The sequence below is a fragment of the Gopherus evgoodei genome, chromosome 2 (genome assembly GCF_007399415.2).
Source record: "Gopherus evgoodei ecotype Sinaloan lineage chromosome 2, rGopEvg1_v1.p, whole genome shotgun sequence".
NCBI classification, from domain to species: domain Eukaryota; kingdom Metazoa; phylum Chordata; order Testudines; family Testudinidae; genus Gopherus; species Gopherus evgoodei.
Window position 1 is genome coordinate 283,779,969 of NC_044323.1, and position 12,464 is coordinate 283,792,432.

At 40.2% G+C, this 12,464-nt stretch overlaps 1 protein-coding gene across 2 annotated transcripts in view; it reads left to right on the top strand.

The window, feature by feature from the left end:
* The window catches only part of KHDRBS3 (KH RNA binding domain containing, signal transduction associated 3), a 211,474-nt gene that overhangs the window by 62,514 nt on the left and 136,496 nt on the right, over positions 1-12,464 (top strand). For both annotated transcript variants that reach the window (XR_003999220.1, XM_030553872.1), the window contains exon 2: positions 3,806-3,924. Coding sequence is in view for 1 of the 2 variants with exons in the window: in XM_030553872.1 (XP_030409732.1) it covers positions 3,806-3,924 (119 nt within the window). In the remaining variant the exon portion in view is untranslated. The remainder of the gene's footprint in view (positions 1-3,805; positions 3,925-12,464) is intronic.

The following is a 12,464-nucleotide window of genomic DNA, read 5'->3' on the forward strand; positions in this document are numbered from 1 at the left end:
GAACTAACCAGCTAAGGTCGATAAACTAGGCAAATACAATCTGGTTGGGGCTACTATAAGGTGGGTGCATAACTGGCTGGATAACCGTACTCAGAGAGTAGTTGTTAATGGCTTGAGAACATGACCTATGAAGGAAGGCTGAAAGAACTGGGTTTGTTTAGTTTGGAAAAGAGAAGACTCAGCCTACGTCCACACTACAGCTTTAAATCGATATTAGTAAAATCGATTTTATAAAACAGGTTTTATAAAATCGATTTTACGCATCCACACTAGGGCACATTACTTCGGTGGTGTGCGTCCATGGTCCCAGGGTACTATCGATTTCCGGAGCGGTGCACTCTGGGTAGCTCAGTAAAAGAATAGGACCAATAACTTCGATATCCGTCCACACTAACCCTAAATCGATTTAGTAATATCAATTTTAGGGTTACTCCTTTCGTTTAGCTGGAGTACAGAAATCGATTTTAAGACCCCTTAAAATCGATTTTAAGTGCCTTGTAGTGTGGACGGTTACAGCGTTAAATCGATTTAGCGCTGTTTAAATCGATTTAACACTGTAGTGTGGACCTGGCCTGAGAGGGGACATGATAGCAGTTTTCCGGTATCTAAAAGGGTGTCATCAGGAGGAGGGAGAAAACTTGTTCACCTTAGCCTCTAATGATAGAACAAGAGGCAATGGACTTAAACTGCAACAAGGGAGATTTAGGTTGGACATTAGGAAAAAGTTCCTAACTGTCAGGGTGGTTGAACACTGGCATAAATTGCCTAGGGAGGTTGTGGAATCTCCATCTCTGGAGATATTTAATAGTAGGTTAGATAAATGTCTGTCAGGGATGGTCTAGACGGTATTTGGTCCTGCCATGAGGGCAGGGGACTGGACTTGATGACCTCTCGAGGTCCCTTCCAGTCCTAGAGTCTATGAATCTATGAGGCCCTGCAGCTCCTTTTAGCTGAGCTTGCTGAGTTATGATTGGCTGCTTCCACAAGGCCTCTCTGGGCAGGCCTGGAAGACCCACCTTTGCCACTCCTTTTTAGAGCGGGGTGTAGTAGGCATATGGTCAGGGAAGGTCCAGGTACACCCCATCACATATATACATTCAAAAAAAAAAAAAAGCTTTTTAAAGAGTTTTCAAAGCAACTGTTTTGTGCTTAAGGTACAAGATTTAAGCTTTGTTGTTAATTCCTGGGTTTTATAAAATCAAATAGAAATGTTCTCATGAACTCTTGAATTTTCAGTGGATGATTTCTTTTTATTTAAAACGTTCTCTTGAAGTTTTGGAAGCATAGGGCAAATGCGGGAGACCCCCCTAAAATGATAGTACATACATTTCATTGTTCAAACTGAGTAAACTATATAAAAGAAGTCTCATAAATGATCCAGTGTGTAGTATAAATTATATTTTCTTAAATGTCAGTTATAGTCCAAAGTGCTGATAGTAACAGATAAGGAATTTTTAAAAAATACTTTGACTTTTTAAAGACACCATAATAGAGGCTCAACTTAAATGTATACCCCAATTTAAAAAACACAGAGAACCAAAAAAGAGCCACTGTGGTTAAACAGCAAAGTAAAAGAAGCAGTGAGAGGCAAAAAGACATACTTTAAAAAGTGGAAGATAAATCCTAATGAGGAAAATAGAAAATAGCATAAACTCTGGCAAATGAAGTGTAAAAATGTAATTAGAAAGACCAAAATATAATTTGAAGAACAGCTAGCCAGCGACTCTAAATGTAATAGCAAGTATTTTTTTTAATACATCAGAAGCAGAAAGCCTGCTAAACAACCAGTAGGGCCACTGGATGATCGAGATGCTAAAGGAGCACTCAAAGATGATAAGGCTATTGTGGAGAAACTAAATGAATTCTTTGCATCGGTCTTTACTGTTGAGGATGTTAGGGAGAGTCCCAAACCTGAGCCATTCTTTTTGGGTGACAGATCTGAGGAACTGTCCCAAATTGAGGTGTCATTAGAGGAGGTTTTGGAACAAATTGATAACTAAACCGTAATAAGTCTCTAGGACCTGATGGTATTCACCCAAGAGCTCTGAAGGAACTCAAATGTGAAATTGCAAGGCTACTAACTGTCATCTGTAACCTACCATTTAAATCAGCTTCTGTACCAAATGACTGGAGGATACCTAATGTGACGCCAATTTTTTAAAAGGGCTCCAAAGGTGACCCTGGCAACTACAGGCCAATAAGCCTCACTTCAGTACCGGTCAAATTGGTTGAAACTATCATAAAGAATAAAATTGTCTGACACATGGATGAACATAATTTGTTGGGAAATAGTCAACATGGTTTTTGTAAAGGGAAATCATCCCTCACCAATCTGCTAGAATTCTTTGATGGGGTCAAAAAGCATGCGGACAAAGGAGATCCAGTGAGTGCATTTAGATTTTCAGAAAGCCATTGACAAGGTCCCTCACCAAAGGCTTTTAAGAGGGAAGGTTTTCTCATGTATTGGTAACTGGTTAAAAGATAGGAAACAAATGGTATGAATAAATGGTCAGTTTGCAGAATGGAGAGAGGTAAATAATGGTGTCCCCCAGGGATCTGTACTGGGCCCAGTCCTATTTAACATATTCATAAACAATCTGGAAAAAGGGGTAACCAGTGAGGTGGCAACATTTGCAGATGATACAAAATTACTCAAGATAGTTAAGTTCAGAGCAGACTTTAAGGAATTACAAGGGATCTCACAAAACTGGGTGACTGGACAACAAACTGAAATTTAATGTTGATAAATGCAAAGTAATGCATATTGGAAAACATAATCCTAACTATACATATACAATGATGTGATCTAAATTTGCTGTTACCACTCAAGAAAGAGATCTTGGAGTCATTGTGGATAGTTCTCTGAAATCAATCACTCAATGTGCAGCGGCAGTCAAAAAAGTGATCAGAATGTTCGGAATCATCAAGAAAGGGATAGATAATAATACAGAAAATATCATATTGCCTCTATATAAATTCATGGTATGCCCACACCTTGAATACTGTGTGCAGATGTGGTTTCCCCATCTGAAGAAAAGATGTATTGGAATTGGAAAAGATTCAGAAAAGGGCACCACAAATTATTAGGGGTATGGAATGGCTTCCATATGAGGTGAGATTAATATGACTGGGACTTGTCATCTTGGAAAAGAGGCGACTAAGGGGGGATATGATAGAGGTCTATAAAATTATGAGTGGTATAAAGAAAGCAAATAAGGAAGTATTATTTAATCCTTCTCATAATACAAGAACAAGGGGCCACCAAATGAAATTAATAGAGGTAGCAGGATTAAAACAAACACAAGAAAGTATTTTTTTCATGCAATGACTGTGTTCCTCTAGATCTCCTTGCCAGAGGGTGTTGTGAAGGTCAATACTAGAACGGGGTTCAAAAGGGAGCTAGATAGATTCATGGAAGATAGGTCCATCAATGGCTATTAGCCAGGATGGGCAGGAATGGTGTTCCTAGCCTCTGATTTCCAGAAGCTGGGATTGGGTGACAGGACATGTATCACTTGATGATAACCTGTCTGTCCATTCCCTATGGGGCACCTGCTATTGGCCACTGTCAGAGGACAGGATACTGGACTTGATGGATCTTTGGTCTGACCCAGTCTGGCTGTTCTTATGTTCTTATGACTCAAATATGTAATTGTAAATGGCAGCCTAGGAGAGAAATCAATCTGTTTTACAAGTTACACACTGGTTTTGGAATTTATGCTGATATAAAAATTATTCATTTACTTGAGAACATGATATCAAGTTAAAAAAAATCAGTAACAGATTTTTGTACTTTTTTTTACAGAAATTGAGAAATTCCAAAAAGGAGAAGGAAAGGAAGAGGAAAAGTATATTGATGTAGTGATAAATAAAAATATGAAGCTGGGGCAGAAAGTATTAATTCCAGTGAAACAATTTCCTAAGGTAAGTTAATTTGTCAGAAATTTAAAACTGGTTCTTTGTAAGAATGTGATAGCAAAATATATTCAGTTCTTTAAGCAACAGAAGATTGTTCCTAAACCTAAGACAGTATTATCTACTATTGCTCATGCTATTCTATAATTTATTATATACAGTTCTCATGCCGGCTTCCTCGCCATGCTGCTCCAGATACATTTTCTATGAACTTTAGATTTAAAGCTGTACCTATGTCTACTTGTGTGAAGGGAAGACTACTTGTAACCCTCATTTGAAGCAGTAGAAAAAGGAAATATTTGTTTGTAGTATATTGAAACAAGCACATAATGAAAACCTCCAGGATATTGCAGCTGTTCTGTAACCTCTAGTAAAAAATAAAGAAAAAAAGAATAAAATAATACTTATAGTGATTTTAATCCATAGACCTCAAAACAATTTTCAAAAGTAGGTAAGCATTATTATACTGTTTTTTTACAGGTGGGGAAACCAAGGGCACAAAAAAAAGTGAAGTGACTTGCCTAAGGTTGCACAATGATTAGGTGGAAGAGCTGGGTTTAGAATTTGGGCCGACTGTCTCTGGGTCCTGTACACTACCCACTGGATATTGTTGCCTAGATGGTTAACAAAATGACACTAATATATTAATATCAAATCACACAAATATAGGGCTGGAAGAGATTTGGATAGTTAACTAGTCCAGCTCTGTGCTCTGAGGCAGGACCAAGTCTGAGGCTGGTCTAGATTTGATTTTGACAAATTGGAAGGAACTGGTTGAGAATTTGAAAATGGAAGGCAACTTGGGTGAAAGTGATCATGAAATGGAAGAGTTCACGATTCTAAGGAGTGGTATGAGGGAGAACAGCACAATAAAGAGAATGGATTTCAAGAAGGAAGATTTGAGCATCCCATGGGAAGCAAGTCTAAGGGGAAAAACAATTGAAGACAGTTGGCAGTTTTTCAAAGAGACATTATTAAGGGCACAAGAGCCTATCTTTCCTATGCAGTGGGATACTTTGAAGTATAGCAGGAGCCCACCCTGGCTTACCCAGGAGATCTTCAATGATCTAAAACTCCAAAAAGAGTCCTACAAAAAGTGGAAACTCGGTCAAATTACAAAGAATGAATATAAACAAATAACACAAGTATGTAGGGACAAAATTAGAAGAGCGAAGGCACAAAACAAGATCAAACTAGCGAAGGACATAAAAGGAAATCAGAAAACAATCCGCAATTATATTAGAAGCAAGAGGAAGAACAGGGACAGAGTAGGCCCATTACACAATGAGGAGGAGGGAGACAATAACAGAAAATGTGGAAACGGCAGAAGTGCTTAATGACTTCTTTGTTTCGGGTTTCACCAAGAAGGTTGATGGTGATTGGACATCTAACATAATGAATGCCAGTGAAAATGAGGTAGGATCAGAGTCTAAAATAGGGAAAGAATAAATATGTTGGTATGAAATAGAAAGTTGTCAGTGATTTATATTTAGTATAGATTCTGATTTTGATGATCAAGTCTTTGTTATGATTGCAGATAAGATGCAGAATGTTATTTTGTTACCAGCCTAAAGTTTTTGAGTAGCCTTCTGAGAGAACCATTGCTTGGAGATAGTGTGATTAATGGTTTACAGCAGTGAGTGTCTAAAATAGGGTTGTTTCTGCTCAGAATAATTGAACATAAAAGTTTTGAGTCAGCCCTGGAAAAAAGTTAATATAGTCCTGCCAACAGTTTTAACAGAAAGCTTTCACATTGCTGTCAGTTAATAGACTGAGCAAGAGAAAACTCTATGTACCTGCCACTGTAGAACTGTAAAGAAAGCAGATTGCATTTTGGGGTACTGATGGTGACTCTGCACTTTGAACCTCTGTCTGAGGCAAAAATGCAATTTAAGAAATACATTCTAACAAATTATTTGGTTACTTAAACTATATTTCTACTTCCTAACTAAACCTTTTTCATGCTTTAATCAGTATTATGTTGTTGAAGGATATTCTGCCCACTTCATTTACTAACCCACCCTCTCTCATTATTAAGATGTTCTTTGGATCCCTTCTAAACTATGCACTCTGTTCTAGGGAAAGGAGGGGCCAAAAGGATCTCTCATTTATTCCATTTTGAGTAATGTTCTGAGCAACATATCTTAATGTTGCTCAGAACATTACTCAAAATGGAATAAATGGAATAAATGTTGCCATGACAGTATAGCAATCCAGTGTTAGATTCACAAAGGGACATAGGCGCTGGAATGCCTAACTTCTAGGTGCCTAAAAGGTCACTGGGATTCACAAAGCTTGAGTTAGGTGCTCAGGCTTTTTATACAATGAATGAAGGCAATTAGGCACCTAAGAATGGGGTTCACAAAAGTCAGCATGCTAATAGCCAATGGAAGATGCTAAGGATAAGATTGTGTCCTGATCCTTGCCCCTCTCAGAGGGCTTGATGCCTATATCTGGGCTGCAGGGAGCTGTGAACCCTTACGTGAAGTTAGGTGCTGAAGATGTTTCTTGCAAGAAGCTATGGGTAGAGGGGGAGAAGGATTTCCCTTGTAACTTTTAGCCCAGTGGTTGGGGTATTTACCTGAGATCTGGGAGATCCTGGTTCAAATTCCCCCTCCACCTGAGGGGGATAAGAGCTATAGAACAAAGATCTTCTACCTCTTAGCCCAGTGATTAGAGAACTCCCCTATGAGGTATTTTTATGTCTGTCTCCCTCAGTCCGGCCTCTTTTTGGAGCAGGGGGACTGGATCCTGTGTTTCACATATACAGCCGTTCTCATGCATGCTGTCTGTGTGGCCTAATGAGTCATTAATTATCTATCCCAAGCAGAATAGCTTCAGCGAGAGAGATTGAGGAAGGATGGCAGAGCAATGAAGTCCTCCTCTAGAGCTGAGATGTAAGTGTCTATGAAAACAAGACATGAGTCGTCATATATTAGACTTGGTTCAGGCTTGGCTCCCCAGTCAGAGGACAACCTGTGCCATAAGATGGGTCCCCTTAGGGCCTCTGTATTAACCATAAAACAAGTGCATGTGGTACTGGCTAAATCAACAGATCACATTTTGTTTAACACAGACTCTTTGATATTGACACACAGAGCAGTATCTGACACTCCTTGGTATGAAATGTATGGTATGGTACTGAGCTCCAAATGTAGGAACTGTGATGTCTGTACCAACGCCTTCCTCCTTCCCAGGTAAAAGAGAGGCAAGGATACCGTAGCACTCCAGAAAAAGTAGCCCCACTGCTGCTGGGCATGTACTCCTTTTCATCTTCTATGTCTTTAGAGATAAATAGTCATCTCCTGTTCATCTCCCTTCTCCTCAGTGGTTATTAGAGAGGAACTTAGGACACTGTTCTCTGAGCAGTAAAAGGCATGGGTCTCACAAAGAACAGGGCCCCTTGGTATTCTCCCCTGGATCCACCAGTCCAGTATTCATATGGTTATCAGTCATGTCCCTACTAGGTACCCTAAGATATACAATCCTGGTCCTACAAATAAACATTGACTCCTGCCCCCTTATAGGGTTAGATACATTGCCTCTTAGGGTTAAGGCATGTTTTTCCAACTATTTCAGTTGGTACAGTCATAGACCCTAAAGAAAAAGGAGAGAGAGCGATGAGGATCACCACATAGTTGTGGAAGAACAATTCATCCTGGCTACAATTTTGTCATCTTCCCTGGTGAAGTGGCAACTCCCTCTGTGCCTTGTTCAGTGGACGACTTTAAGGTATTCCAAGTTTTGATGAAACACGTGGCTCAGATCCTTGACATCCTGCTGGAGGAAGTGCAAGAGAAGTTGCACAAGCTGTTTGGTATTCTCTATCCTTTCATACCTTGTAAACTTTCTCATTAATGAAGGATTGTTAAAACTTGCAAGGAATCGTGGCAGAGTCCAGCATCGATACTGGCCACATTCAGAAGAGCAGATAGATGTACAAAGTGCCCCCTAAAAGTTTTGGATATATTAATTCCAATCTGATGCCAGGGTTGCACGTCATGATAGTGCTTGAGAGGAGCCGATTGTCCAAACTTTCCTGCAAGCAGCTTTGGAAGTGTGTGACACTTGTAGCATCCACCATAGCTACACCTGTGGCAATGCAAAATTTCTTCTGGCCCCATTTAGATTCCAAAACTTTTAAGGCCAGAAGAGAACATTGTGATCATCTAGTCTGACCTCCTGCACATCACAGAATCTCACTCTCCCACTCCTGTCATAGACCCATAATCTCTGACTCAGAATCCACAATTTACTGTAGATTAAACCGGCCATTGATCTGTGCTCTGTGCTTCAGAGGAAGATGAAACCCTCTCAGGGTCTTTGCCAGTCTGACCTGGGGGAAAATTCCTTCTCCAATCCAAATATGATAGTCAGTTAGACCCTGAGCATGTGTGCAAGACCGACCCGGCAGACACTTGGGAAAGAATTCTCTGTAGTAACTGAGATCCCTCCCCATCTAGTAGCCCATCTCCAACAGCTGAAGATCAGATGCATTTGCTGTTAGCAGTGGCAGGTGTGACACATGCCATTGTACACAGATTCATCATACCATTCCCCCTCCATAAACTTAACCAGCTCAGTCTTGAAGCTGGTTAGGTTTTTTGCCCTCACTACTTCCCTTGGGAAGCTGTTCCAGAACTCCACTCCTCTGACGGTTAGAAACTTTCATCTAATTTCAAGCCTAAACTTGTCGATGGCCTTTCTATATCCATTTGGCCTTGTTCTTTGTTCTTGTTCCAACATTGCCCCAAGTTGTCAGAGATACTCAAGGAGGTCTGGCAGTTGCACAGTAGAGGATGGTTGTGATTCCTTCAGCTCCAAGACCAACGAAGCCCTTGATTTGTTAACGACTGTAGAGCTATCTTGTTTTCTTTTTTGTTGTATAAGCCCAGAAAGCACAAGTCAGACCTCAGAGCTCCATCAGGCAGAATCCCTCAGCCCCGTACACCAGTAGACTGCCAAGGACATCAGAACCACTGAGGAGGAAAAAATTCCAGTGCAGATAATCCTTTGCCATTTCCTTAGCTGCTATCCAGTCTGTCTTCGTCTTGGCAGAAGGTTTGACACCATAGGTTCTGCCAGGGTCTTAACTATGAGGGATCTAGAACTGCTCTTCCTCCTCTTTATGGCAAATGTTTTATCCTTTTCTGGAAATCCTTGACTGGCATCACAAAGGATTGGTGCCTCTCAATTTGTCAGCAAAGGATATTGCTTTCTTACTCTCCATCCCCATCCCTTCTCAGGGATTTTTTTCACTAGACACTGGTGAAAGAGGAGTTGAACTCCATTCTGCAACTCAGCGCAATGGAGGTGATGCTTCTAGAGTTCAGGGTCAAGGGATCCTAGTTCCACTATTTTCTAATCCCAAAGAAGGAAGGGAGGATGTGCCCTATCCTAGAACTATGATGCCTCAACAAGTTCCTCTGACATTTCAAGTTCATGATGGTGACACTGGTCTTTATAATCCTCTCAAGACTGGTTTGGACCTTCAGGTGGTCTGTTTCCACCGTTGTCTTCATGTGGTACACAGGAAATACCTCAGATTTTTGATATGGGAGATTGCCCATCAATACAGGGTCCCCACTCTTTGGTCTTTTCATAGGGCTGAAGGTTTTCACCAAGTACCTAGCCACTATGACCGCTCACTTGAGATGTAAGGTATTCAGGTCTATCCATTTCTTTGCCATTAGCTCATCCAAAGTGAATTACCGTAGCAGTTGACCAGTGTAATCCAAAGGCTCTGTGCTATTCTGGACCTCCAAATAAACAGAGAAAAATCCACTTTGGTGACAACTCAGAGCATAGAGTTCATATGGGGCTGTTTTAGATTCTAGGTCAGCAAAGGTTTATCTATGATAAGAAAGATTCTAAACTACATAGTGACCTTCTCAGCCATCTGTAGGCTCATCCAAAGACATTAGTAAGAGTGTGCCTTGCACTTCTGGGTTGTATAACTTCTTGTGTCTATTTATTGCAGTTTGCCACACTTCAGTATGCTCTGTATAAGGGTACTTGAAATGTATTTGCCAAGTGAATGTTGCATATACATGCAGATGATGGGCCCGTAAGAGGTCCTTTCCTCATGAAATTGGTGGAAAGATTCACTTCAGGTGTGCAATTTCTTACCTCTTGTTACCAGGATTCTGGTGAGAGATGCTTCAACTCAAGGGTAGGGCACTCATATGGAGTCCCTATAGACTCCCCCCAAAGCTTCTCTACATGTAAATGTTCTGAAACTCATAGCCCTCTACCTGATGTGCAAAGTGTTCCTTACCTAGTGTCAGCCCAAGTGCTGACAGACCATACAACAGCCATGCACTACATTGACAGACTGGGGGAGCAAAATCATCTTCACTCTTTCAGGAGATCTTGGACTTGGTGTATTTGTCATCAGATAATGTCAATGGCTCTGTACCCATCAGATGTTCAGAATTCTCTAGCAAAGGGAAAAAAAAACTCAACTAGATTGACTTAAAAACAGTGGAACAGTGTGTCTATTTGGACATCCCGACATCATTTATGTCCCTTGAAAATCCTATTTCTGCTATTTTGATCTATTGGCTAGACCTAAAACAATTGGCACTTTCCATTAATCCCATAGAATATCTAACCAGTTTTCACACATCACCCTCCTGTTCAGGGCCACACACCATACACATGATTTCTGAAGTTCAGGAGCCCCAGGCTTTCTGGAACCTCGATATAGTACTAACAAACTTTAATGTGTCCCCTCCCATACGCTCCCTTGACCTCCTTCTCTCATCTGTCTATGAAGACTACCTTCCTTGTAACTTGGAGGTAAAGAAAATTCAGACCCATATGCCTAGTTCATCTTACATGGTGATCTATAAAGATGAAGTGACTCTTAGGCCTCACTCCAAGGTTTTGCCTGAGATTGCTTTATTTGAGTCAGTCTGTTCACCTTCTGGTTTACTTCCACAAGCCTCACTCAAATTAAAGGGATGCTAAGCCATACATGCTTGAAATAATGAAAGTGTTAGTCTTTCAGGAACTCTTCTAGATTGTTTGTGACCTTTACTGACAAGGTTAAGGGTTAGACCATACTTTCTGAGACTCTAAATGCATATGTAACTCTTTGTAAGATCCTTCTGCAAGTTAGCCTGGTTAGAGCCACCTGCCTAGATTATAACTTAGTCCAGTTGGGTTCCGGCAGCCTCTACTGCTTCCTTAAGATACATCCTTTGCAGGATACAAGGAGATCAGTCAACGTGTTCTCCGAGCCCTATTCCTTAGTTGAGGTTTCCAGATTGGATTTCCACGTGGTAGAGCTGTCCTGCAATCCTTTTTAAAATAGGACTCCTAGCATTTATCTCCAAACTAGGGAGTGTAACTGCTTGCTAGTCACCAGAAATGGGATCCCTAGGGACAATTACTTGAAAGAACTGCTACTTACTTTACAGTAACTGTTGTTCTTTGAGATGTATTGTTCCCATGGAAGCCATAACCTGCCCTCCTTCCCTACTTCTGCAGAGTCTTGTACCTGTGGGTTTTTTATATTGGTGAAGAAGCTGAAGGATGGTTGGGCCCAATCTGTCCTTTATGTCCTATGTCGGAGAGAGTCCCATTAGCATCCAGGGTGCAAGTGTGGCTCCAACAGACATCGCTGGCCAAAAGAATCCAATCTCATGTGCATGGGATGCATACACACCAGAAGTGGAATCCTTGTTAACAGGACATCTTGAGGAACCACAGTTACTGTTAAGTAACTGTTCTTTTCCATTTTATGAGTAAGTAGTTTGTAGAGCCAGTTCATCTTCTCAGAAACCTAACTTTGCTTTGGCATTAGAATGGATATGGGAAAAAATGGCTTCAGTCAATAATAAACCAGTTTTCTGAAGAGATTCATCATAACTTTGGGGGCAGTTACTCCCTTTTAAGATAAGTTAACATTTAAAGACTATTTCATATTGACTTTTGAGAATGACTGAGTAAATAGATATAAAGCTGTGAGCAATCTACATATTGTATTCCCTTAAGTATTAGTATAAATTATGTACCCTCAGCAGTCAGAGCTCGTATTGTGGGTTTATCCCCAAGTTAAATTGCTACAGTTTACTTAAAAATTACGTTTCAATCTATAAGCATTTTGTCTACTGTTATAAGTAACACCAAAGATTAGTGTAACTTTTTCCTCTTTCTATCAATGTATTTATTTTGCTCATTTGACAGTACTTAATCTTTTCACAAGTCAATGTTTCCTGCATGGATATTTAACACAGATAAAAAGAGGAAAGAGAAAGAAATGGTTTTTTTAAAAACAAAACAGGAAAAGATCGTTATAAAGTGACAAAAATTGGTACAGGGAATCAGGGACAGGTGTAGTACTGAAACTGCTTTGGAATTTTTTTAATTGATTAAATCTAAAGTTGATAAAATTGCTTTCAGATCTGTTCTTGTATTTAAAGCTATGGTTACCTGATACCCCCAGTGAAGGGGGTTAATATTGTGTAATACAAACTGGGTGCTTGAAATGGAGAGACTTTTTTTGCTGTGGAAGCCTTGCATATCTTGGAAGAGGCAGAGGA